Genomic DNA, 27,088 nt, shown 5'->3' on the forward strand with positions numbered 1-27,088 from the left:
CAGACCTGAAGAAGAGCTCGGTGTAGCTTGAAAACTCGTCTCTCTCACCAACAGAATTTGGTCCAATAAAAGATATTCCCTCCCCGACCTTGTCTTTCAGAAACCAAACAAGAAAGCTCTACTAAGGCAAGTATGAACCTGGCAATTACTGAATTATTGTCTCCAAAGGTTCAATGAGGTCTACAAGCCCATCTGAGTCAAAGCTCCTACAGCCAGACATCCGAGAGTTCCCGAGCCCACTTCTGACTGGGACATGCAGAAGTATCTTTCGTGCCCCACTTAACTCTAAATAGGATGAACTGATTTTGCCCAAACTTTAAAATAATAATAATGGGAAAAAATGCACTTCTGGGCCACTCTCCTGGCTGGAGAATCCCAGCGCAAGGGGAACTGGCCTGTGGAAGTTCGGAACCACTGCAAACGGCCAGTGAGAATGTAGCGGACAGAGGCACAGCCCCCCTGGGAGCTCCCATGCAACCTAGGAGACACCTTGTCTCTGCCTTGCTCCATCCCTACTGTTCATTCTCTGTTAAGTGCTGGCAGTGACCTAGATGCCGAGCCAGACGCACAAGCGAGTCGCCGCCCTGCAGAGAATGTGCTGCGAACCAGCCGAGCCACATGGCAGGAATCTGGCCAGAAGAGGCCCCCGCCCCCCGACTTCCTGCAAATACAGAGCTACCCAGGGCTTTATCCAGTTTAAATGGCTGGAGCAATGCAGCTCCCACCACCTCCCAGTGGCACCGTCCAGTAACCAGCAGCGCCTGGCGTTCTTCCCCTTTGCTCAGTCACTCACACCCCAGGATCCAGTCAGACCTCCAGGGCTACACTAAGCTCCTCTCCCTTCTCGGGGCTCTGCAGCCTGTCCCCACACACTGACACACCCTCAGGCAGCTACACAGCTCCTGGAGCTCCCTCCATGTGAGGACCGAGAGCCCCAGAGTTGAGTGCAAGGTCTGAGGGGAGGGGGAAGAGAGGAGCATGGTGTCCCGTGTGCATGTGTGTCCGTCCCCAGCTCCCTATAGGGATGGGGGCACCCTCTTCTCAGGGCCTGGGGACCCAGAGCTGCATGCAGGGTTCAGTGGATGGGAGCTGAGCAGAGGGGCCCAGAACCCTAGAGGGAGGGGCTGCCCCCCATTCTCTGGAGTAGAGACATCTGGGTGCACAGCTCAGAGCTGCCTGGGCTCAGGGGCAGGGGGCTCGTTCCCTCTCAGGGCTGCATGAGGGCAGTGACCCAGACCACGGGCCCGCTCAGACTGGAGCTGGGCAGACCCCCACCGTGCTCCCGGTTGCCATTCCAGGCGTAGTTCTTGGCTCTGTCTCACCCCACATGCACCGCTTTTGCTCATCCTCCCCAGGGTACATGCACTCATGCCCCTACATGCGCACACACACATACCCCACATGCATGCACAACCCCCCACATGCACCCAGTACATGCATACATGTACACACATGCGCAAACACACACCACATGCATGCACAATGCCCCAGGCTCACCCCACATGCACACACATGTGCACAAACACAGACACATGCACAGATACCCCCCCAGGTTTGTTCCATATGTGCACTTGCACTCCCCCGGCTCACTCCCATCTTTCTGCACAGACGGGCGGGACGAAGAATAAGTTGACTTTATGGGGCTGCCCTGCCCCAAGGGCCCCAGAGCATAAAGCCCGGGGAGGGATGTGCAGGGCCCCTCAGCCAGCACTATTTCTTCCCCTTCTTTCCTTTCTTGTCCTTCCCCTTTCCCTCCTTCCTGTCTGCGCTCTCCTGCGCTGCCTTGAGTCGCTTCTTACCGAGTGGCGTCTTCACGTACCAGTCCTGCCAAGAGGGTGCAAAGGAGTGGGGGAGGTCAGCGCAGAGCTGATGCTGCATTGCAGAGAACACCCCGGGTTGGGGGGATGGCAGGGGTGAGCCTGAGTCAGCCCCTAGTGGTGACAGTAACATGGGGGCAGGGACCAGACTGGGGTGGGGAGCTGGAGGGAAGGGCCTCCCTGTGCCTGCCCCAAGGGGTGACAGTAATGTGGGGGGCAGGGATCAGGCTGGGGTGTGGGGCTGGAGGAAAGGGCCCCCCTGTGCCTGCCCCAAGGGGTGACAGTAATGTGGGGGGCAGGGACCAGGCTGGAGGAAGAGGCCCCAGAGGGGTGACAGTAACATGGGGGCAGGGACCAGACTGGGGTGGGGAGCTGGAGGGAAGGGCCTCCCTGTGCCTGCCCCAAGGGGTGACAGTAACATGGGGGGCAGGGACCAGGTTGGGGGGACTGGGGGAAGAGCCCCTCTGCCTGCCCAGAGGGGTGACAGTAATGTGGGGGGCTGGGATCACCAGGGCTCAGCCAGGCACCTGCAGTGTCTTCTCCTCCTCACTGTACATGGGGTCAGCCTTGGCCAGCAGCTGCAGGAACTCGCCTGCCCGCAGCGGCTTCTTGGGCATCTGCAGGAGGCGCCGCTCGGTCAGCGCCATCTGCACGGCCCGCGCCATGTGCCCCTGGCTGTAGCCGTCCGAGAGCTTGGCCAGGGCACTGACGTCCAGGGCGGTGGTGATGGTGCCACCGTGCTTCTTGATCAGGCGTTGCCAGGTCACTGCGGAGGCAAAGGGGACAATGGTGGTGAGCTCTGGGAGAGACCCGCCTGTGCTGGGGGGAGGGGACAGGAGGAGAGACGGGGCATGGGGTGGAGGAACTGGGGGGACCCAGCCAGAGGGAGGAAGGGCTGCAGGGGAAAGACATAATGTAGCAAACTCTCCCCCACCACAGAGCAAGGCAAGCCCCGAGGTGGGGGGAGGGGGCATCTGTGCAGCCGCTATGGGGCTGGGCCCAGCCTGCCCCTCTGATGCAGAACAGGCTGAGTTCTGTGGGGGAGGGGTAGAGTGGGTTTTTGCCAGACCCTTCCCAGCTCAGCACTCGGCAGCGCCCAGCCCACTGCTGCTCGGGGTCCTGGAGCTGGGCACTGCCAGCTGCTGGGCTGGCCTGGGGGCTGAATCCTGCAGTCACCTTCCCCCACACTCTGGTGTTAACCCAGAGGCTGCAATTTGGGGGTGGGGCAAGGAGAATGGGAAGCCTGGCAGCGACATCCCCAGGCAGCTTTGGGGGGCTCGGGGAGAGGTCAAGCCAAACAATAAAAGAAGGTAAATCCCCCAGTCTCCCCCTCAGTCCAAACCCCCTCCTGCAGTGAGTCCCCTATAGGGCCCCGGACTTGAAGGTGATTGCCCAACACCTGCACAATCCAGGCCACTCCCCCCTGCACTGGGGTCAGCTCCTTCCCAGGCTAGCAAAGGGCTCTCGCTGCTGCCCATGGCAAGTGTGTTTGATTTTAACTCCCTTGTACTTCACACTTAGCTGACTTGCATCATGTTGATATCAGACCAATTCTCTAATTTGCAAAGGTTGTTTTCAGTTCTTATTTTTCCTCCAAAGTGCTTGCAACCCTCCCCCCCCCCCCCAAGATTAGAGTCACCTGCAGATTTTATAAGCATCTCGCCTCTTCATTATCCAAGCCATTAAGGAAAAATATTAACTAGTGCCAGACCCAGGAATGACCTCTGCGGGACCCCTAGATACAGCCTCCCAGTTTGACAGCAACCATTGATAACTCTGTGATTACTGACTTCCAACCAGTTGTGCACCCTCCTTATAAGAATTTCATCTAGACCACACTTCCCTAGTTTGCTTATGAGAGTGGCTCGTGGGACTGTGTCAAAAGCCTGAATAGAACCAAGATCTATCACGTCCACTGCTTCCCTCCACCCATTTGGCCAGTTACCCTGCTGAAAAAGAAAATTAGGTTGGTCTGGCATGATTTCTACTTGCAATCCATGCTGGCTGTTCCTTAGAACCCCCCTATCCGCCAGGTGATCACAAACCAATTGATCAATAACTTGTTCTAATATCTTTCCAGGTATTGAAGTTAGGCTGCCTGGGAACAATTCTCCACAACCTCTCTAGCATCAACACCCATCTCTGATGGCACAGTGCCTGGCAGCCCATGACTAGCCACGCTGGAGGCTGCTCCACTTGCTCTCCATGGATGTCAGGCCCACGGATGTCCGACAGGAGGGGATTCTATAATCTAAGCCCCCAGGATGTTTTGGGGCTGCCTGTGGCAGGGCACTGCTAGAAAAGCCCTTCATCAGCTCCTGCCACCCCAGCCCAATGAGGGGAATGGATTGGGGCTGAGTAAATAGCCAGTGCTTGCCTGGGAACTGCCCGCACCTACCAGCCTCATTAGCAGGAGCTAACAGGCTGGTGGGAAGGGGGGGGGGTGATGTTATTAATATGAACTGTGACCATATAGATCATTGTTGTAACCAAGGTCATATAATGGCACCAAATCTTGTACAAAGGAGATCAAGTAAGGTGTCCATGAAAAGGTATGATTATGCTATCTGTATGCATGTATCATTTTTGCATTTAAAGTTATAAGTATTAGCTCTATATTGTCTGTATTTCAAACTTGTGCTGTGCTTCTGGGTGACACCCAAGACAGTTTGGAATCAGCTCAGCCTAGCCTGCTTGATGGCCCATTACGGACCATCAGCTACACAACTGACCCATTGAGAGAAGGCAGATACACCTTGTGACTCAGCAAGGCAGGGACATGCCTAGGGACCAAACTCTAAGGTTTTTCCAGGCCACGTGCTGGGCAGTTTGTGTTTGGAACAAAGAAAGAAAGAGACTATAAAAGGCTGCTGCAGCTCCTCCATCTTGTCTTCAATCCTGCTTCATACCTCTGGAGGAACTTTGCTACAAACTGAAGCTCTGAACAAAGGACTGAATGACCCATCCCAGCTGGGGATGTTCCAGAGACTTGATTTGAACCTGCAGTTTATTCCATCACTGCTGCAAGCCTGAACCAAGAACTTTGCCATTACTGGATGTAATTGATTCTATTTAACCAATTCTAGCTCTCATCTGTATTTCTTTTTATGAATAAACCTTTAGATTTTAGATTCTAAAGAATTGGCAACAGCGTGATTTGTGGGTAAGATCTGATCTGTATATTGACCTGGGTCTGGGGCTTGGCCCTTTGGAATCGAGAGAACCCTTTTTCTTTTACTGGGGTATTGGTTTTCATAACCATTTGTCCCCATGACGAGTGGCACTGGTGGTGATACAAGGGAACTGGAGCGTCTAAGGGAATTGCACGTATGACTTCTGGTTGGCCAGTGGGGTGAGACCGAAATCCTCTGTCTGGCTGGTTTGGTGCCTTAATAGTAAAGGAACTCCAGCTTTGGGCTGTAACTTCCCTGTTCTAAGCAATTTATCCTGAATTGATACGCCCAGTAGTGTCCCACCAGAGGCAGCCTCGTTTGAGAAGGACAGAGACCAGGAGGGGAAGGTCAGGCTCAGAGGGAGGAAAGAGCCTACTAGTCTGTTGCTGGTCAGGCTGGTGTGAGGCCAAGCCGTGTAAATAGCCTGTAAATAGTGGGGAAACTGGTGGTGGGAAATGCTCACTAAATAAAGAACATGGGTGTTGCACCAGCTTGGAGCATCCCTGAGTTTTTAAGAAGCGGGGTTGAGGGGCCAAACCCAATGGGGCACAGCGTGCACCCCGTTACAGCCCCCCAAAGCACTGGTGAAAGGGGAAGGAACCAGCCAGTCACCGGCACCAGCTGGCTGACCTCCACAACCAGTTCTGCCTGGGCCAGGCTGCCCCCTCACCGTAGCGGGATGCGTAGTCAGGCCGGGGGAGGAGAAGGATCCGTTCATAGGCTTTGCACAGCGTCTTCACATCAGCTGCATAGGGCTTATCCGACGTGCCGATCAGCAGCACCCGGTCCTCTGGCTTCAGCAGCTTCAGAGCTTTAGGTAAATCCCGCTTCAGTCGCTTGGGGTCAGCCTGCGAGGCAGCAAAGGGCAGAGTCATGGGGGTCAGGTCAAACCCGCGTGCAAGGTGGGGGAGAGTTTCTGGGGGTCAGGTCAAGCCATGGGCAGGGTCACTGGGATCATGTCGAGCCCACAGGCGGGGTGGGGAGGCAGAGTTACAGGGGTCAGGCTGAGCCTGTCTACAGTGGGGGGAGTTTCTGGGGGTCTGCTTGCCCCATGGGCAGGGGAGGGGAGAGGAGAGGAGGGCAGGGTCACTGGGGTCAAGATGAGCTTGCAGGTGGGGTGGGGAGGCAGAGTTACTGGGGTCAGGTGGGGGCAGGGCCAGGGTCTCTGGGTCAGGTTGAGTCCGTGGGTGGGGCCCGGGCAGGGTCCCTAGGGTCAGGTTAAGCTTGCAGGCGGGGGCCGGGTCACTGGGACCAGAGCGAGGGGCCTGGCACAGGTTAGGGTGCAGCTGTCCCGATGCACATTCTCAGGTGCCTCTGCCCTCTCTGGCATGAAGTGGGGCAATGTCTGTACAGTTCATGAATTATGGCTAATGCGGTGAGGTGTATTCTGAAAACCAGCTGTATCATGAGTGCCCATATGGCTGTGGGGCCAGCACTGCTGATGGGTCTCATAGTGGGGACACACATGAAAGACACCAGGGGATCCTTTAGATTTAACAACCCTACTCGGGGCCAACACCTGGGAAGAATAGGTGAGCGAAATCCCTAGAAAACCAGTTTCGCTGACTCTTGGGACAGGAAGGGAAAGGCAGGAGCAGTGGGAACTCAACCCAAAGACAGAACAAAGGATGCCAGGGGGTTTAAGTAGCAAGACCCACGAACAGAGGGGGGCCAGATAAGAGGAAGCAGGAGAGACCAAGGTCACCCACCATATAGCAGTCTTATAGGGCAGGGGGCCCGTGCCCACTTTCCTGAGCCCACATGGTCCAAAGACTGCACAACCCATGGGATGCTGACACCAACCCAAAGAACGCCCTGGAATGGTGAGGAAACTGAGGCAGGGACATGGGGGTAGTGTGTGTTGTTTTGTACTCTCCTGTGCTTTATGTGGTTATGTCAAAGAGAATTAATGTGTTACCCTCTGTGCAAAAGGCGTGAGTGCGTTCACTGCTTCACAGCTGCTGCGTGCCCCAGGCCTAGAGCGTTAAACTGTAACCAGAAGCTCTGGGAAAGGGTGGGTTTGAGTACAGGGGAATCCGAAGGGTCACCACTGCGCTCAGCTGTGCTAGATGGCTGGACAGTGGCTTCCAGCACTCCAGAGAGGGGGCCAGACAGAAGGCCTGTGCCTAGAGACCCAAGGATTGGGACAGTGGCTGGGCTGTGCAGGTTCTGGGACCCAGGGCAGTAGAGGCTTGGACTCCCCTGCCAGCAGTCCTAGTGTGTGGCCATAGGCGCCGACTTCACCACTTTCACATGGGTGCTCGACCCCCCCCCCGCCTGCCCCCTTGCCACCCCTTCCGTGAGACCCCACCCCTTTCCCGCCCCCATTCCAACCCCTTCCTCAAAGTCCCCGCCCCAACTCTGCCTCTTCCCCACCTCCGCACCTGAGTGTGCCACGTTCCCGCTCCTCCTCCCACCCGGAGTGTGCAAACAGCTGTTTGGCGGCGGCCGGGAGGGAAGCGCTGGGAGGTAGGCGGAGGAGCGGGTAGGCAGTGCACATGGGAGGGAGCTTGGCTGCCAGTGGGTGCAGAGCACCCACTAGTTTTTCCCCATGGGTGATCCAGCCCCGGAGCACTACGGAGTCGGCACCTATGTGTGCGGCCAGGAGGGGGTGCTAGCTAGGATCTATTACACCCTCGGTGTGACGAAGTGGGGGGGGGTTATTCATCTTGTTATGTTGCATGTGAGTCTTACTGTCCTACACTAATGCTGTTGTACCTCAGTTTCCCAATACTTCGGGGGTGGGAATTGGGGGGGTGATTTTGCTGAGGCCTTGGGGCAGGTGAGGCTGCCCAGCTGTTTGCACCTGTGTAACCCGAGACCCAGGAGGGGGGTGCGACCAGGTGACACCTTTGGCCCGGAAGTGAGACAAAGAAAAGGAAGAGGGGCATGAAGGGGGGTGTCAGAGGTTGGGTGGCTGGAGGCTGACAGTCTGCGTGGGGGACTGGAAGAGGGGGAATCCAGGGCGTCTGGCCCAGGATTCCCAAGATGGACTTGGCTGAAAGTCACTGATGTCTGTAATACCAAGCTCTGTTCTACGCTGTGGTCCTGTTGACAAATAAACCTTCTGTTTTACACTGGCTGAGAGTCACGTCTGACTGCGGAGCTGGGGTGCAGGACCCTGTGGCTTCCCCAGGACCCCGCCGGGGCGGACTCGCTGTGGGAAGCGCACAGAGGGGCATATGCTGAATGCTCCAAGGTCAGATCCAGGAGGTGAAGCCGTGTGAGCTTCTTGCCCTAGAGACAGTCTGCTCCGAGAGAGGAGGCTCCCTCGGAATCCTGACTGGCTTCGTAGGGAGCAGTTCCAAAGCATCGCCCTGGTGACTCCGTGACACTCCCCACTCCTGGTAACCCCGTCCCCCTCCCTCTCCCCAGCAGCCCCCGGCCCCAACTCTCACCTGCTTCTCCTCTTTCGGCACCTTCTTGTAAAAGGTCTTCTCTGCGTTCCCGATCCAGATCACCGACGGCTGCATCAACCTGGCCACCTAGAACGCCCAGAGAGGAGGTTTAGCCTGAGCCCCCAGCCACAGGGAAGGGGAGGGTAAGCCCCTAACCCACTAGCCCCAGAGAAGCGCTCCCCTTGCCCCCCGCCATACCATACTGCACTAGGCCCAAGTGAAAATCTGCCCCTGTCCCTCCTCTGGGGTCTGAGCTCTGCCCTGCTCAGGTGGGGAGTGGCCCACATCCTGCCCTGCACTGTATCGGTACCTTGAAGACCACGTGCATCAGCATGCTGAGGCCAGCCTTCCCCGGGTACTTGCCCACCAGGTTGTCTGGGGACAGGTCGAAGAGGTTGGCGCCCGTCTCGGTGCACACAGCATGGACCAGCATCTTCTTCCCAGTTCCAGCAGGTCCAGCAAGCAGCACAGACTTCACCAGCGGCGCCATCTCGTGCAGTGTGGGGGACCCTGGGGGACAATGGGGGCGGGGAGAAGGTTTCTGCTTCACTCCACCACAGCCGTCAGAGCATCCTATGGAGACACCCCTCCTCACGTGAATGCCCATCCCCTACCCCACAGAAAAACCGAGTCATGCCCGACCCCTGTATGGGAATGCCAGGCCATGCCCCCCCTCCTCGCCCCCATGGGAATGCCAGGCCATGCCCGATCCCCTCCCCACCACGGAGAAACCGAGTCATGCCCAACTCCCCCATGGGAATGCCAGGCCATGGCCTCCTCCCAACCCCTCCCATGGGAATGCCCATCACCTCCCCCACAGAAAAACTGGGCCATGCCTGACCCCCCTCCCCCCCACTGCAATGCCAGGCCATGCCCGACCCCCAACCCCACATGGCAATGCAGGGCCATGGCTGCCCCTCCCCCCCCACGGACTACAGGGCCATGCCCGATCCCCCCCACACACATACACGTGAGTGCCAGGCCCTGCCCGACCTCCCCCCACCCCACGAGAACACCAGGCTATGCCCGACCCTCCCCCACATGGGAATGCTAGGCCATGCCCGACACCCCCACCCACAGGAAAGCCAGGCCATGCCTTCCCCACACCCACTCCCCATAGGAATGCCAGGCCATGACTTCTCCCCTCCCCCCCCATGGGAGTGCCAGGCCTGCCTGACCTCCCCCCACCCCACAGAAATGCCAGGCCTACCCAGACCCTTCCCCCCCCCCCCATGGGAGTGCCAGGCCATGCTGCCAGGCCCTGGCAGTGACTAGGGTGGTGCAGGGCTTTCCCACACAGCGATTTGGGTCTTGCCAGGGGAGACTGCAGGGATACCGCACCCTTCTGCGGCGCACACCCTGACATCTGTTGCAGGGCAGGTTACCTCCATCACCCACCTGCTCCCCCCACCAGCCCCCCATGTGCACCGGGATGGGGTGGCTGGTCCCTTACCCAGGCGCAGGATGGCATACAGGGCGATGTTCTGCCTGATGTCCATCACCGAGGGCGTGGGTTCAATGCCCGCCATGCGCAGGGTGGTGCCCAGGTAGCAGAAATCGCCTGTCGGGGGAGGCAGGCAGGAGCGGCAGGGAAGAGGGGGACAGAGACAGTTGCCCACCCTCCACCCCGCCGGTGGCGAGAGACACAGGCTGGGTCAGACCCCTCCCCCCCCCATCCTCTCACGTACAGCAGCACGCTAGGTGGGGCGAGACGCCACACCTCCCCCTTCCCCTGGGGAGAGGACTCCTGTCCCCACCCGCTCCCCTGAAGCAGCAAGCAGATCCTGTCCCCTTTGCACGCCCACCCTGGCCTGCACCCCCGACACAGAACCGCTGGGGCAGCGAGCTGGTCCCCTCCCCACCCCCACGGCCCTGGCAGACTCACCCGTGTAGTCAGCCAGCTGGACATGCTGGGCCTGCTTGAGGATTCCCTGCAGCACCAGCTCCTCGTACAGAGAGTCCAGGGTCCTGGAGGGGGAGCGGGGATTAGGGGAGCCCAGCGCCTGGCTGTGCCCAGCCCCACCCACAGTCTGGGGGGCAGATTGGGTCAGTATTGCCACCAAGCCAGGGCGAGCTGCAGCAAGGCTGGGGAAGCCCCACCAGGGCCCATCCCATCTAGCCCCGGACAGGACGGTTCCACAAGGCCCAGACTAGCAGGGCACATTGGGGGACAGAAGCGTGTCAGGGGAGGGGGGGACTCACCCAGGAAAGGGGAGCTGTGGGGAGCAGGAGCTGGGTGTGTCCGGCCACTGGAGTGCAGGAGGGGTCAGGGCACACAGGGGAGCAGGGGGGGGTCTCCCCCAAGGAAAGGGAGTTAGGGGCTAATACCTGTCCGGGGTTAAATCTTTCTCCTTTTTCCCTCCTTTCTTCCCCTTCTGCTTCTGGGAAAAGAACAACAAATCTTAACCTCTAAGAAGACTGAAAGCCCCCCACACTACCACGTAAGGGTCCTTTCCGTGTCTCCAGTGGCAGCCCCCCCACCCTTTGTGAGAGTCCCCCCATTTGTGGGCCCAGTAATATCACTCCGTCCCCATTCGCTGGTGTAGGTCCCCAGGGCTGTCCCCCCAAAAGTGCACCCCCTCGCCTTTGGGGGGCCCTGGGGTAGGGACACACCCTCTGACCTTGCCGCTCTTCTTTGCCCTGCGAGATTTCCCGTCGTCTCGATCCACAGCCAGTTTCAGTCGCTGCAATTCCTCTCGCATCAGCTCGTCCACCTGGGGGCAGAGAGCCCTTGAGACAGCAACTGGGGCCTCCCCACAAGCTCACAGTGCCCAGCTCACACCAGGGGGACCCACTCACCCCCAGCACCCCTGAACCAGGGGAACCCAGAGCCCCAGCTCCCCTCCCCCAAACCCAAGCCACACTTAGCATGCGGTCCCTGGAGCAGTGACCACTCAGCGGGGCGAGCCCCCTTGTACTCCCTCGACACAGCCCTGTCTCTGCCCCTCACTTGCAGCCGCAGCTCCTTCTCCACCTCCTTCCTCTTCTGGGCTTTGATCAACTCTGGCTCATAGCGCTGTTCGAAGTTATCGGACTCGCCCCGATTCCCCCAGATGGCTGCAGGGAAGGGGGGCAGGTCAGATGCTGCTTTTGCCCCTCCCAGTTCTGCCTTCCCTGCCCCTCCTCCTGGAGGCACTGGGAGCTTTCCCTTGAGGTCTCCACCTTTTCACAGTGTGGACGACATTTTAATAGGGAGACTTTCTCAGTGCAACTTCCTTCTTCCCATCCACCTCCCTCCCTGCCATTTCACAAGCACCCAACAACCCTGGGGTATCTCTAGCAACCACTTACATGGGAAAATCTTATTAGGAAAGGATTTAAGCCCAGTAAAGTTCTCTGCATTTTAATGCCATGCAGCAGTGACCCCATGAGCAGAGCCTACCCATGCCCTGCAGGCACCTGCGGACTCTCCAAAGAAAACAGTCTCAAACACACATGTGACAGCCTGCTCAGATCAATGAGACCCAAGGAGCTCAGCGTGGCCTGGGGATAGGCTCCCAGCTCTCCCCGTCAGCAGGAAATGACACAGTAGCACAGTGACTAATGCCCAAGGCAAGAATATGCCAGATTTTACAAAACCAGTTGCCCAATGTGAACACGTGAGTGATCCAGGATAACAACCTAGCTGTGTAGGGAATGGTCCTACCGGAGACCACACAGCTGTCTCTGGGCCATGGCTTCATCAGCTCAGCGACGGCAGATCTCCCTGGCGTAACACAAGCTCTGTGCTGGTTGTTCCCCAGCTCAGCCAGACCCTGAGCCCTGAGCTCGGCAGGGTAGGCGTGTGCCTCCCCTGCCCACAAGGTGGCGGGTTCAGGGGTGGTGGGCACAGGGGGGCAGTACAGGAGATGAGTCGTCTTGGTCTAACACAGCAAGACCCAGGACTAGACTAGACTAGAGTCCAGTGACTGGGCCAGGCTGGACGTTCTCATCCCAGGCCAGAAAGTCACAACTGCACCACCCAAGCCAGGTAGCAGGGCCCAGGGTTGGGTTTCTCTGTTAGTCCTGCCCTCACCTGCTCACAACCCCCTGCCACCCTGCTCCTGGGTCTGTACAGGTCAGGTCCCACCCTGCCCCAGGCTCAGGTCCCCCTCACTCTGATACTGTGTGAAGCCCTCGCTGATCACTGGCAGGAATTTGGACACAGCCAGTTTCAAACCTTCATCTTCTTCCTGGAAAAAATAACCCAAACCCAGCAAGTTACTCAAATTAACTGAACCACCATTGGGGGGGGGAGGAACCCTGGGGGGAGCCCTAGGACACAAGGAACAAGCAGTGCCTGGCCCTGCCCCAGAATTACCCTCCATGTACCACCATCACACTCTGCCCCACCCCTCCAATCCATGTGCCCCCTTGCTCCCCGCATTTGGGGTATTCTATCCCTGCTGTGGGGCTCTCCCCTACCCCACTACCAGCCAGCTCTCACCTGCTTCTTGCCCTTGCCTTTCTTCTGCTTCCCTTCCTTGGTCTTCTCTTTATCCTTCTTCTTATCCTTCTTCTTCTGTCCTTCAGCTTCCAGGAGGTCCAGCTCAGCTTTGACCTGCGGGAATCCCAGCCAGCTGGACCCACCGCTCGGTGCCAGAGTCCCCATCCACAGCAGGATGTGATGGGGGGAGAGGGGCAGAGCTCCCCGAGTCTCCAGGGGGCAGGCAGCAGCTCCTGGCAGAGCTCAGGGAGCAGTGGAGGCGAGTATAGCTGAGAGTCCTTTCCGACCTGGGGCTGAATCAGGGCTGGCCTCTCTTAGCGGGGAAAGGCCCCGTATCCCATTCCTTGTCTACCTGAGCCAGCCACTCTCCGGCTTGGAGCCAGTGACCCATATTCCACTCCCCACACCCTAGGCTACATTGGAGCTGGTGCACCCTATAGAGGAAAGGCCCCACCCTCCTAGGGTGACCAGATGTCTCGATTTTATAGGGACAGTCCCGATATTTGGGGCTTTTTCTTATATAGGTGCCAATTACCCCCCACCACCATCCCGATTTTTCACACTTGCTGTCTGGTCACCCCACACTCTCCTGCTCTTGGCTCACTAGCCCCTGCCCCCCAGCCTGGATCCTGCCCTGATACCTGCTCTGGAGTCTTTTCTGCAAAAAGGATGCTGGAGCCTCCAATCTCCTCGTCAGGGAATTCGGGGAAGTGGCCGGTCAGGTCGCTGTGGAAGGAAAACACGAATGTCAGCACTCAGCCGTGACCCAGTGAGCATGTCCCAGGTGCAAAGCCCTGTGCTGGTTTGTTAGCTGACTGGGGGAGGCAGTGAGCAGACGGGTCAGTGCTGCAGGATTGGCTGGAAGGAGACACAGTAGCGCAGGGGGTGGGCTGCAGAGCACTGGGATGGCATAGGTGCGTGGTGACTGCTGGGCAGCAGGGAGCCCAGGAAAGGGGTGGGGACATGGAGGGGCATGGGAAGGGCCCATGCAGCAGTGCACACTCACTGGCACTCAATGAACCACTGCCGGAGCTGCTCCTTCATCTCCTCCCTCATGTCAGGTCCCTCCACCTCGTAGAGCCCTTCCCGGATGCTCACCAGGGCCTGTTGGTACTCGGCTTCATAGTCAGCCTGCCGCAGGCGCCGGAACTCCTCCCCGAGCTGGGCCCGCAGCATGGCGGCTGACAGGCCCGAGGCCTTGGGGTCTGGGGCCTGCAGGGGGAGGACCAGAAAGATGATGGGCAGGAACATGGGAACACCCCTGAACTGACCAAGGTGGGGGGAGCAGGAGCAGGATGGGGCACAGGCACAGCCCTGTACTGACCAGGGGGAGGGGTCAGGTTGGGGGACTGGCGAGGGGGGTGTCAGAGCCATTAGCAGCTGCTGGACGTATCTCAGAGCCTCCATTTCCTGCCACGGCAGTGGGCCCCTAACCCTGCTCTGGCCTTGCTCCCTTGTTTCCCCTGCCCCGGTCTCTGCTCCTCTGGGTGCAGGCAGCAGCACTGGGTGACAATGAGCTGGGAGAGTGTGCGACCTGGAAGGGACATTAGCAGCATCAGGGAGAAATTGTGTGCGAAGGCGAGCAGTGCGTGTGTAAATTACCCCGTAATGAGTTTGTAATATGCATGTGTGGTGCTTCCCGCGCGGCGTCATCACAACGGCATAGGCACTTTCCTGCCTCATTGCCTCCCAAATGGATTTTAAATATCATTCTGAGGACACAATTATTTAAAACGCTGAACTAAACACTCGCTAATGGGAAAGCGGCGTGCGGCCCACACCAACCATTCCTCACAGGGGCTGCTCTCCGACGGCCTGGCCCCACCCCGCCCCACCCCACAGCCACTCGGCAAACCCAGGAGCTCTCTGCTCCCCTCGCAAATAGCACAAATCTAGGCAGGAAAATCCTCAAGGAAACAGAGAAAACTCCTGCCATCCGGCAGCCCCCTCCTCGCCCTGCAGCCAACTCCCCACCCTCCAATCTCCCCATTGCACACCCCAACCTCTCCACCCTGCAGCCGGATCCTCTCCACTCTACCAGGGCTGCTGGGACAGTTTGTATAGTGGGGGCCATGGAACCAAACTGTAAACCCTGGATATGATGGAAACCACTTCATGCCAGCACCCCTAGTTCCAGCACCAATGCACCCCACCCTTCGCCCTGCCTGCCCCGCACTTGGTGCCTGTGTTAGCTACAGGAATAGCTGAGAGCGAGGAATGTTGGAAGAGTCAGGCTGTCTCATTACCAGAGGGGACTGAGCAGCCGGAACCAAGGCAGGGAGTTGGTACCATGTGACTCACTAGCTTTCATGGAGCAATGAGGGAACCTCTGGCTTAGGCAGCCTTAACCAAAGTTGCTCCATGGTGCAGAGGAGGCAGGCTGGGTACTCCAAGAGCCAGGGGGATGGTGCAGGGCTGCACACAGGCAATGGGAATCACTATCCAATTGATGGGATGGGAGGAGCCTGTGGAACTCACTGCCACACCATCCTGGCAGCCAAGACACAGCCAGGTTCGGAAAAGGATCTAACATTCCTGGGTGGGAGGTGTATTGTGGGGCCTGTTGCAAGAACTGGGCCTACAAATGTAGCCTAAGTGAGAGCTCATCTGGGAAAAGTGAGTGAAAGTTCATAAAATATCCCAATAGTTCAGAACAACAAATACTGATGGAAAAGGAAGAGCCAGAAAAACTGAATTAGTCCTGACAAAAAGGCTCCTGATACAATTCAAAGGCTGTGTTAAGATCATGCCTGGGAAACAAGAACAGTGGGACTGGAAATCAACACACCAACATGGTGAGCCTTAACTGAGCCTAAGCCCCACATCTGCTCCCATCCAAGATCCCACTCCCCCATCATCGCCACACCTGCTGTCCCACCAGCCCCTGCCCAGAGACCACACTCCTCTTTGCACACAGAGAGCGGTGCCAAGCACCAGAGAGCTGAGTGTTGATGTCACCAGACACAGCATGAGTAGAAAAGTACCTGGGGATCACAGTGGACGAGAAGCTGGATATGAATCAGCAGTGTGCCCTTGTTGTCAAGAAGGCAAACGGCATATTGAGCTGTATTAGGAGGAGCATTGCCAGCAGATCGAAGGAAGTGATTATTCCCCTCTATTCGGCACTGGTGAGGCCACACCTGGAGTACTGTGTCCAGTTTTGGGGCCCCCACTACAGAGGGGATGTGGAGAAATTGGAGAGAGTCCAGCGGAGGGCAATGAAAATGATTAGGGGGCTGGGGCACATGACTTATGAGGACAGGCTGAGGGAATCGGGGTTATTTAGTCTGCAGAAGAGAAGAGTGAGGGGGGATTTGATAGCAGCCTTCAACGACCTGAAAGGGGGGTTCCAAAGAGGATGGATCTAGACTGTTCTCAGTGGTGGCAGATGACAGAACAAGGAGTAATGGTCTCAAGTTGCAGTGGGGGAGGTTTAGGTTGGATATTAGGAAACACTTTTTCACTAGGAGGGTGGTGAAGCACTGGAATGGGTTATCTAGGAAGGTGGTGGAATCTCCTTCCTTAGAGGTTTTTAAGGCCTGGCTTGACAAAGCCCTGGCTGGGATGATTTAGTTGGGGTTGGCCCTGCTTTGAGCAGGGGATTGGACTAGATGACCTCCTGAGGTCCCTTCCAACCCTAATATTCTATGATTCTATGATCCGAGAGCACCCACTGTGTCTGCACTCCCTGTGTGAGTGCTATCACCCTTCAGCGGGGCCAGGGCCAGCGCTGAGGCCAGGGAGGCTGTGGGAAAGGAGCCTCTTTACTCTGCTCTGGTTCTATGTCCTACAGCACCGTCTACCAGGGTCACCAACGCTCTGGGTCTAGAGGCAAAAAGGCATCCTTTAAAAACTGGAAGTCAAACCCAAGTGAGGAAAATAGAAAGGAGCATAAACTCTGGCGAGTCTAGTGTGAAAGTAGAATTAGGCAGGCAAAAAAATAATTTGAAGAGTAACTAGCAAAAGACACAAAAACTAACAGCAAAAAGATCTGTAAGTATATCAGAAGCAGGAAGCTAAACAATCAATGGACGATTGAGGTGCTAAAGGACCACTCGAGGAAGATAAGGCCATTGCAGAGAAGTTAAATTAATTCTTTGCATCGGTCTTCACTGCAGAGGACGTGAGGGAGATTCCAACACGTGAGCCATTCCTTTTAGGTGACAAATCTGAGGAACTGTCCCAGATTGAGGTGTCATTAGAGGAGGTTTTGGAACAAATTGATAAACTAAACAGCAATAAGTCACCAGGACCAGATGGGATTCACCCAAGAGTTCTGAAGGAACTCAAATGTGAAATTGCAGAACTACTAACTGTAGTCTGTAACCTATCATTTAAATCGCTTCTGTACTAGATGACTGGTGGGTAGCTAATGTGATGCCAATTTTTAAAAAGGCTCCAGAGGTGATACCACCATTTACAGGCTTGTAACTTCAGTACCAGGTAAACAGGTTAAAACTATAGGAGAGCATAGAATTATCAGACACATAGATTAACACAATTTGTTGGGAAATAGTCAACACAGCTTTTGTAAAGGGAAATCACGCCTCACCAATCTATTAGAATCCTTTGAGTGATCAAGAAACATATGGACAAGGGGGATCCAGTGGATATAATGTACTCAGATTTTCAGAAAGCCTTTGACAAGGTCCCTCACCACAGGGTCGGCTCTAGGATTTTTGCCACCCCAAGCAAAAACAATTTTGCCCCCCCCCCGTTTTTTCTTACCCCACCCCCGGCCCCACCTCAACTCCGCCCCTTCCCCAAATCCCCAGCCCTGCCTCCTCCCCCCAGGCTCTCAAGCCTAGGAGAGAGGGAGGGAGGGAGGGAGGGGGAGAAGAGGCGCACGCGCCGTGGCCACTCGGAGTCTCCCCCTCCCTCCCAGGTTTGAGAGCCTGGGAGGGAGGGCGAGCAGCGGCGCGCGAATCAGCTGTTTCGTGCGCCGTGGCGCGCAAGCGGCAGCAGCGGAGGTGAGCTAGGGTGGCCGGGGCACATTTTTAGGGGCAGCCGGGGTGGCATTCTGGCGCCGGCCATGCCGCCCCTAAAAATGTGCCGCCCCAAGCACCAGCTTGTTTTGCTGGTGCCTAGAGCTGGCCCTGCCTCACCAAAGGCTCTTGAGCAAAGTAAGCTGTCCTGGGATAAGAGGGAAGGTCCTCTCATGGATCAATAACTGGTTAAAAGATAGGAAAGACAGGGTAGGAATAAATGGTCAGTTTTCAGAATGGAGAGAGGTAAATAGCAGGGACCCCACAGGGGTCTGTACTGGGACAAGTACTTTTCAACATATTCATAAATGATCTGGAAAATGGGGTAAACAATCAGGTGGCAAAATTTGCAGATGCTACACAATTACTCAAGATAGTTAAGTTAAAAGCTGATTGTGAAGAATTTCAAAGGGATCTCACAAAACTGGGTGACTGGGCAACAAAATGGCAGATGAAAGTCCATGTTGATAAATGCAAAGTAATGCACATTGGAAAACATAATCCCAACTATACATATAAAATGATGGGGTCTAAATTAGCTGTTACCACTCAAGAAAGAGATCTTGGTGTCACTGTGGATAGTTCTCTGAAAATATCCACTCCATGTGTAGCAGCAGTCAAAAATGTGAACAGAATGTTGGGAATCATTAGGAAAGGGATAGATAACAAGACAGAAAATATCATATTGCCTCTATATAAATCCATGGTATGCCCACATCTTGAATACTGCATGCGGATGTGGTCACCCCATCTTAAAAAAATGATATATTGGAATTGGAAAAGGTTCAGAAAAGGGAAACAAAAATGATTAGGAGTATGGAACGGCTTCCGTATGAGGAGAGATTAATAAGACTGGCATCAGAGGAGTAGCGTGTTATTCTGGATCTGTAAAAAGCGACAAAGAGTCCTGTGGCACCTTATAGACTAACAGACGTATTGGAGCATAAGCTTTCGTGGGTGAATACCCACTTCATCAGATGCATGACAAAGTGGGTATTCACCCACGAAAGCTTATGCTCCAATACGTCTGTTAGTCTATAAGGTGCCACAGGACTCTTTGTCGCTTAATAAGACTGGAACTCTTCAGCTTGGAAAAGAGATGCCTAAGGGGGTGTCCCAGAGTCCCCGGGCGATGCTCTGGAACTGCTCCCCACAAAGCCAGTCAGGACTTTGGGGAGCCTCCTCTCCCTTGGAGCAGACTGTCTTCAGGGCAAGAAGCTCACACGGCTTCACCTCCTGGGTCTGACCTTGGAGCATTCAGCATATGCCTCTCCGTGCGCTTCCCACAGCGAGTCCGCCCAGGCGGGGTCCTGGGGAAGCCAGAGGTCCTGCACGCACCCCCACTTTGCAGTCAGACGTGACTCTCAGCTAGCCAGTAAAACAGAGGTTTATTAGATGACAGGAACACGGTCTAAAACAGAGCTTGTAGGTACAGCGGCGAACGGGACCCCTCGGCCGGGTCCATTATGGGGTTCAGAGAGCCAGACACCCACGTCTGCCCTCACTCCTAGTCCTCAGGTAGCTCCAACTCCAGCTCTACGTAAACTTGTGGCTTCTTCTCAACCCATCTCTCCTCCACCCAGTGACACTAACGCCGGCAGTGCCACAGAACTGCCCCAATATGTGTTTGTTGGTAGGGAGCAAAAGTTTTTCCATCTGGCTTTAGCTGCTTCTTGCTTTGCACGGAGTGGAGCTCTCTGCTGTTTGGCCCATAGAAAGGTGCATCAGCCGGGTGAGATTCTTTGCCCTGGGCTATGCAGGATGTCAGAGAAGATGCTCAGTGGATTTAGGGAACCGCTATCCTTAAAACAAAATCAGGCTAATTGGGCCTGGTTCTTTTCTCAAGTGCTAAACAGGAGTAATCCAGCCAGGGCCAATGGGATGGCCTCAGGCCCCTACTCTGACTCCATACGTCGCTCTGGCAGTGTATCAGGGCCACGATGGGGCTGTAGTTAGGTCAGATGAGAATTTCCCAGGGCCAGAGCAAGCATGGTCTTATTCTGTCCCCACTCCTGCAGGCCCCACTGTAGGGGCAGGCCAGGGAGAGGCCTGGTCAGAGCGTTCAGTGCTGTGGGGCTTCGGGGCTGACATCTATGGGGAGGCTGCCATAAAGCGGAGCAGAGTCTGGGGCTGCTCGCTCCCTCACACGGGATCTGATTCAGCCACTGCAGCAGCAGAGCCTAGATGTGGTGTAAACCCGCCTTTGCTCCATCTCCCCCTGAGCTGTGCCTGTCAGGAGACATAGCACAGGACCCGGCCCACTGGAGTAACACCAATGTAAAACCAGCCTCAGGGAGAGCAGAATCCGGCCCAGTGGAGAAAGGTTAGGCTGCCAATGAGACCTTATCTGAAGTTTGTTTGGAGCAAACATTACTATGCTGTGTAGAGCCTTGGGACAGTAACAATCCTGCAGCGCAAATTGGGGGGGGGACAATTCTTACACCATGAGGCTGCTCCCCAACCTCGCCCAGGGCAGGACGTGCAGAGAGGGGAGGAACGGGGGCAAGGAGGGTGTGCAGTAGTCAGGGCATGCCTGCCTGGGGCAGCACCCAGACACAGAGGGGCTCTATGGATCCCACATCCCCTCAAACATTCAGGTCCATCCCGGTATTGACGGCCTGGGTGGGGCAGAGGGGTTTCCCATATCCACTTAGACACCAGGGTGCATCTGGGTGCCACATGGGGATGATAAAGAGATCCCATAAGCCCTCAGAATCATAGAATCATAGAATCATAGAATATCAGAGTTGGAAGGGACCTCAAGAGGTCATCTAGTCCAACCCCCTGCTCAAAGCAGGACCAATTCCCAGCTAAATCATCCCAGCCAGGGCTTTGTCAAGCCGGGCCTTAAAAACTTAGAAACTGGGGTCCATCCCAGTCCTCATGGACTGGCCCTGAATGGAGGAAGGGGAGAAGAGATCCCATAACCGCTCAGACACTGAGGTCCGTCCCAGTCCTGCTGGACCTGCCCTGAATGGAGGAAGGGGAGAAGAAATCCCATAAGCCCTCAGACACTGGGGTCCGTCCCAGTCCTCATGGACCTGCCCTATATGGAGGAAGGGGAGAAGAGATCCCATAAGCCCTCAGACACTGGGGTCTGTTCCAGTCCTCATGGACCTGCCCTGAATGGAGGAAGGGGAGAAGAGATCCCATAACCGCTCAGACACTGAGGTCCGTCCCAGTCCTGATGGACCTGCCCTGAATGGAAGAAGGGGAGAAGAGATGCCATAAGCCCTCAGACACTGGGGTCCGTTCCAGTCCTCATGGACCAGCCCTAAATGGTGGGAAGGGAGAAGAGATCCCATAAGCCCTCAGACACTGGGGTCCATCCCAGTGCCATCATGATGGGGTGGGGGCAGGGGACCCTAGATCACAGCAGACATTAGGGTCAGCGTCTGTTAGGCCTGGATTGACATTTGCTTGTCTGAAATGAAGCTGCCCCCTGCAGACATCCCAGGAACCAGAAGGTCCTGGAGGTCAGGGTCCCTAGTGTTTGGGGGCAGCAGCCTGTCCCAGGCAGGACTGGCGAAGCTGTGGCGTGCAGGGTGCAGGTCACCCCGACAGCGCTCCCCCTACCCCGCCTGACCCTGGGATGAGCAGTAGGAGTCTGTGGAAGTCACTCCGTCTCTCTCACCGCAGGCAGTGGAGCCGCGGCTGCACTTCATTAGGGGGTTCATATTTCACCCTAATGGCTTTCCCTGTGCCGAAGCCATCCATCACCAGCTCATTTCCCTGCAAGTGCCTTACTGCTCCTGCCTGCGCCATGTGGAACGGTTTCTAATGATGCACTAGAGCAGCGGCCCTGGCAGCACCGCCTCCTTGAGACCCAGCACAGCGAGAGGGACACAGAGTGGGGCCGCGCTGACAGCAGCTCTGGCCTATCCCCACCAGCAATGTACCCAGAGCACAGGCGCCGACTCCGTGGGTGCTCCGGGGCTGGAGCACCCATGGGGAAAAATTGGTGGGTGGTCTGCACCCACCAGCAGCTCCCCTCCCCGCCCCAGTTCACCAGTGCTCTGCCACCGCCTCCTCCCCTGCGCGCGCCGCATCCCTGCTTCTCCCCCAGCGCTTGCCGCCGCCAAACAGCTGCTCTGGGAAGAGGCGGGGTCGGGGCGGGGATTTGGGGAAGGAGTCCAATAGGGGCAGGGAGGGGGCTGAGTTGGGGCATGGACTTTGGGGAAGGGGTTGGAATGGGGGCGGGGCAGGGCCAGGAGGGGACGGGGCAGGGCAGGGGTGGAGTCGGGGCAGGACCGGGGGCAGGGCCGCGGGCGAGCACCCACCGGCGCTGGGAAAAGTTGGCGCCTATGCCCAGAGAGAGAGAGTGAGACCTGCAGGGCCTGCCCCGACACACAGCGGCGGGAGGCCAGCCATGGACTATCCCAACTCCATCCCGCAGCATTCCCACAAAGGGAGGGTGCAGTGGGACCCAAAAGGTGGAAGCTGAAGTTAGACAAATTCAGACTGGAAATAAGGTGTCAACTTTTGACAGTGAGGAGCTGGCAGATTGGATCCATCTCCCAAGGGTCATGGCAGCTTCCTCATCACTGACCAGCTTTAAATCCCGATGCGTGTGTTTCTGACAGCTCTGCTGTAGGAATTATTGTGGGGCGGGTCTCTGGCCCAGGTCAGACTAGACGTCATAACCATCCCACAATGGCCTTGCAAACTATGAAGTATAGATCAGGAGCAGCTGCTGCAGCACCCTGTGTCTGCCCCCTCCTCAGCATACCCAGAGCCACGACACCAACCTCAGAGACGTCTCTAGAACTGAGCCTGCTCCTGCCCAGAGTCAGCTGCACCTTGGGCCAGAGTAATGTGTATTGTTCGTGGGTACAATAAATAACCTAATGAATATGAGGGGTGGGGCTTATATTGAGGGTGGGGAGAGAGTACTCGGGGCAATGCCACTGGGTGGGGAGAGCACACGTTGAGACTGGGGTTGAGTGGGGAGGGACACATGGACAATGCAGCCAGGGCCATGTGTCAGGGCTGGGAATGGGAGGCATATGGGCAAAGCGGCTGGAGCCTGGGGACACGTGTTGAGGTTGTGGGAGGGGCAGGGGATACATGGGCAATACAACCAGGGCCATGTGTCAAGACTGGGCGGGGGGGGGCACGCATTCAGAGCTAGGGAGGGACTAACCATCCCAATAAAGGCCATCTCCCTCTGTCTCTCCAGCTTGGTGCATCTGCGTTGAAGGCAGCCTTTCCAGACCTGCGGGGAGAAGGAACACAAGGATGTGAGAACCAGGGCACAGAGCCATTCCCCCTTCACCGTGCTGCCAACCCCCACCTGGATCCATGGGGCAAGGCACCTCCCTGCACAAGGCCCTCGTCCTGGAAGCGACACGCTCTGTGGGTGCAACTCAGACACCCTGTCACGGCTTTACTGGTGTGTGCTATTGTGACATTATGAGTGTAATATAATATCTCATTGAAAGGTGACAGGGCCAGAAAGAGTTAATTAACTCACAGACTGTCCTGACCTATGGCCGAACTTTAGAGACTGGTTAGGAAGATCTGTAAATGAATAGAGCTTTGAAATGCAAGTCTGCATTGTTAGAGATCGAAGGGTAGATGTTTGCTCAGGTCTTGTGATGTAAGCAAACAAGTTTTGTCTATTACTATAGCTTTGATTCAAAGATCAAAAAAGGAATATTAACATTTAGGAAGACACTTGAGTGAAATAGTATTATTGTCTCTATGTCTCTTTGAAGGTTGTGGTAACCTGTATCTGAACTGTTTAATGGATAAATTACATTATGCTAATTGCCAGGATGTTTAGAAGAAGGAAAGTTAAACCTATTGTTTTCTCAGGCCGAAAGGCTGCTGGCAATGTATAAGAACCCTGGGACACGATCCTGCTTCATCTCAGATCTGCTTTGGGTTTCAAGTGGGGGAAACCTTAAGCCATAAGAACTGAGATCCTCCGTCACTGACTGGAGTCACCCTGAACATGGACATTGGACTATAACTTATGGACTATTTCTAAAAGAACTTTTGGCAACTACAAACTCATCTCTCATATGTATCTGAACCTCAAGAATTGAATTCAAGTCTGTATGTATATTGATCTTTTAACCAACACTCTCTGTTCTTTTATAATAAATTTTAGTTTAGTGAATAAGAATTGGCTATAGCGTGTATTTTGGGTCAGATCTAAGTTATAATTGGACCTGGGTGTGTGGCTGATCCTTTGGGATTGAAAGAACCTTTTCTTTTATATGATAAGATTTTCAGTAATCATCATCGTATCTGACGTGTGTGTCTGGACGGAGGCATGAGGCTGGGTACTTTAAGGGAACTGTGTTTTTTGGACTTCTGAGTAACCAGTGAGGTACTATAGAAGCTGTTTTGTGCTGGTTGGTAAATCTAAGTATTGGAATATCCACCAGCGTTTGGGGTTTGTCTGCCCCGTTCTGTTTGCAGTTCACCCTCACTGAGTGACCTCAGCTGGCTCCCACGGGCAGCACCGTCACAGCTGTACCTGGCTTTTAAAAGCCTGTCTTGGAGTACCCCTCTTGTAAGCCAGCCCCATGGTGTAGCTTTTTACCAGGGTGAGCCCTGGAGCCCCCTCAACTCTGAGATGGGGCCTGTTGGCGTCAGCTGTCCTGGTTCTCTTCCTGTGCTCTCAACACAAGTCTAACTGAGTTCAAACTCCTTTTGTTAGACTTTTACATCTTCAGTAAACATTTGCAGTGATGTAGTACAAGTCTTTCCTAAACAAAGTAGCATTTATTGCTGCAATACGTACAGGTGAGTCTCATCTTATGCGGGGGTTCCGTTCCACGGTTAGCGCGTAAAGCGAAAACCGCGTATAGTCAAAATTACATTGAGTTCAATGACGGGCGGAATCGCCCGCACTACAGGTACAGTATTAAAATTGTTATTTTTCTCTTTTTTGTGGGTTTTTTTTTGTTTTTGCCGACCGCTGAAAGCTGAAATTGCACATGTTAAATGTGCGTAAGATGCGACAGACCTGTACTTGAGAGACCCGGTTAGAATGGTAAAGCAAAGCCTGCATCAGAGCCCATTTCTGTGGAACCGTCTGTCCTGCTTTCCTGAGTTTCTGTAAATCTGTCTCAGGGTGTGTCTACACAGGGGATTGAATCTGAAACGTTTGATGTGCATCAGGTAACTCTCAGTACACAAGCTGCAATAATGGCCTGCACTCACAAACCCTGCTCCATTTCCAGTTTGCATTGTGTGAACGTACGGCAGTCCACTTTCGTTGGACTTTCACACTGCAAATTGGGAAACTGAGGCAAAGGACCCTGCCCAATGTACTATGGGTGGGTGTTCTCGTATGGTCACATGTTTTTGAATCGTGGTTATGGTGTTTCCCCAAATTAATGCAGTGTCCCCTTTTTCCTCTTAATAGAAATGTTCTTCTGCTAGATGCAGCCTCAGTACTCACAAGGTGGCCACTATTGCCATTAGAGGCACCCAGGGGTGGTGCTAAATTTTCCCAGATGATTGGGTGGGGGCTCGAGCTGGTTATGCTTTGTATTGTTAAGAGGAACCCCTAGATATTGAACCCAGCCCTTATCGCAGCCAACTCCACCTGGCAGAAGTGTTACAGATGGAACCCATGTAACTATCACCCCCACCAGGGCAGAGAATTTAAAAACAAAAAGCAGTTATTTCTCCACTATGCTCTGAGGACTAGTGGACCAACCGTGGCAGGTTTACAGACCTAAATGCAGGAGGGTCCACAATGCTAGGATCTTTTGGACTGCAATACTAGTTAAATTAGTGGAGAAAGAACTGTTTGCCCCCAGGAACTCCATGGGTATTAATGGTGTGGAGGTTGGGCCGGGTATTCTGGGAGACCCAACTTATCCCCTAATGCCCTCGCTAATGAAGTCATACACAGGGCATGTGAACAGAAGGAAGGTATAATTTCACTATCGCCTGAGGGGTTGCAGAATGGTACTCAAGTGTGCATTTGGCCGGAGATGGTGCTTTTTATGGACTAGGTTGCACAATATTTGTGAGAGCAAAGGGGGAAGCCTGGCTGATGGGTGGGAGGCTGAGGTGTGAGACTTGCGAGCAAGGCAGCACACAGAGAACACAAACACCTGTGGGAATGCTGGCAGAGATGCCTATGGTTCATATTTTGAGCTCCATGCCTGAACACGTTAGCCCGTGGGTGGGGACACGGACAGCGAGAGCACTGAGGTATCATACAGGGGTGGCTGAAGTTCAGAATTCCATGTGTGCTTTTGTAAAACCCGATTCATTATTTCAGCTTTATTGAGAGGATTCTCTGTGTTAAATGAAATGATGATCCATGATGGGTGCAATAATAACAATCTTCCGTGCACAACAAAATGGGAGGGGGGGAGTTACAGGCCAGTATGTCCCCTCCCTCTGGCGCTTGCCTCTGTCACTTGCTAGGCAAGCTTGAGAGCTGCAAACAGAGGCAATGAACAGGGAAGTTTCGGAGAGAGTTTGGAGAGGCTTTCCTTCCAGCTGCAGCGTTATGTGTGATACCAAGATGACCAGCGATGGAACACTGGCAGTGACCTGCACCAGATTTGCCATGTTCTCTTTCCTGCCTGAAAGCAGAAAGGGTTTCATGAAGTGGCTGTACTCACAGAAAAGATTCTTGGATTGGCAGGGCAAGTTGGGATGCTACTGAGACTCAGAGAAGCTGAGGAGTTCCTGTAGAGCCAGGTTCGTACCCCAAGTTCAAGGAAGAATGGATCTGGCCACCGAAGATCTGGAGAAAGAGGAAGTCAGAGAAGAGGCCTGGTGGTTCATAATCCACAGAGGCAGGAGGTCACAGCAGCTGGAGACAAAGGAGGATGTGGCCACCAGAGAGCAGAGGACCAGGAGGAATTCCATAGGGCTAGAAGTTTCAAATCAATACCAAGTCTGCAATGTGGAAACATTGGAAGATACCTCTCAATATCCAGCAGGTTCAAGGGAATATGGGACACACATATGGATGGCAGCTCAGCCCAACCGGTAAGAAAATGAAGCTTGCCTGCAAAGGGTTCTCCAATTATCCAAGGAAGACAGACAATCCTTGTTCGAGATTCAGTACTCGGAAGAACCAAAAGAACATTCTGCAAGGCACAGGCAGACAATAGGACAGCATGCTGCCTTCCCGGCACCAAGACACGAGACGTTACTCTAAGATTGGACAGGCTTCTTAAGTCGACAGCAAGGATCCATTGGTGATGGTTCATATCAGCACTAACGACACTGCATCGCAGGATATCTCGCAGATAGCAAATGAGTTGAGGGAACTCAGAAGCGTGCTGAAGAAAAATGTCCAAGT

The 27,088-nt window shown here is 55.0% G+C and overlaps 1 protein-coding gene across 1 annotated transcript in view; it reads right to left on the bottom strand.

Moving 5' to 3' along the window:
* Positions 1-1,710: 1,710 nt before the first annotated feature.
* The window catches only part of IQCA1L (IQ motif containing with AAA domain 1 like), a 50,197-nt gene continuing 24,819 nt past the window's right edge, over positions 1,711-27,088 (bottom strand). Inside the window, exons 5-19 of the mRNA XM_054017682.1 lie at positions 22,943-23,014; positions 13,821-14,026; positions 13,456-13,540; positions 12,815-12,928; positions 12,485-12,560; positions 11,339-11,445; positions 11,010-11,102; positions 10,717-10,769; positions 10,274-10,356; positions 9,842-9,949; positions 8,699-8,898; positions 8,389-8,475; positions 5,661-5,838; positions 2,345-2,583; positions 1,711-1,824 (exon numbers count right to left, since the gene is read on the bottom strand). Coding sequence (XP_053873657.1) covers positions 1,711-1,824; positions 2,345-2,583; positions 5,661-5,838; positions 8,389-8,475; positions 8,699-8,898; positions 9,842-9,949; positions 10,274-10,356; positions 10,717-10,769; positions 11,010-11,102; positions 11,339-11,445; positions 12,485-12,560; positions 12,815-12,928; positions 13,456-13,540; positions 13,821-14,026; positions 22,943-23,014 — 1,815 coding nt within the window. The remainder of the gene's footprint in view (positions 1,825-2,344; positions 2,584-5,660; positions 5,839-8,388; positions 8,476-8,698; positions 8,899-9,841; positions 9,950-10,273; positions 10,357-10,716; positions 10,770-11,009; positions 11,103-11,338; positions 11,446-12,484; positions 12,561-12,814; positions 12,929-13,455; positions 13,541-13,820; positions 14,027-22,942; positions 23,015-27,088) is intronic.

Source organism: Malaclemys terrapin, chromosome 2 (assembly GCF_027887155.1).
Source record: "Malaclemys terrapin pileata isolate rMalTer1 chromosome 2, rMalTer1.hap1, whole genome shotgun sequence".
Lineage (NCBI taxonomy): Eukaryota > Metazoa > Chordata > Testudines > Emydidae > Malaclemys > Malaclemys terrapin.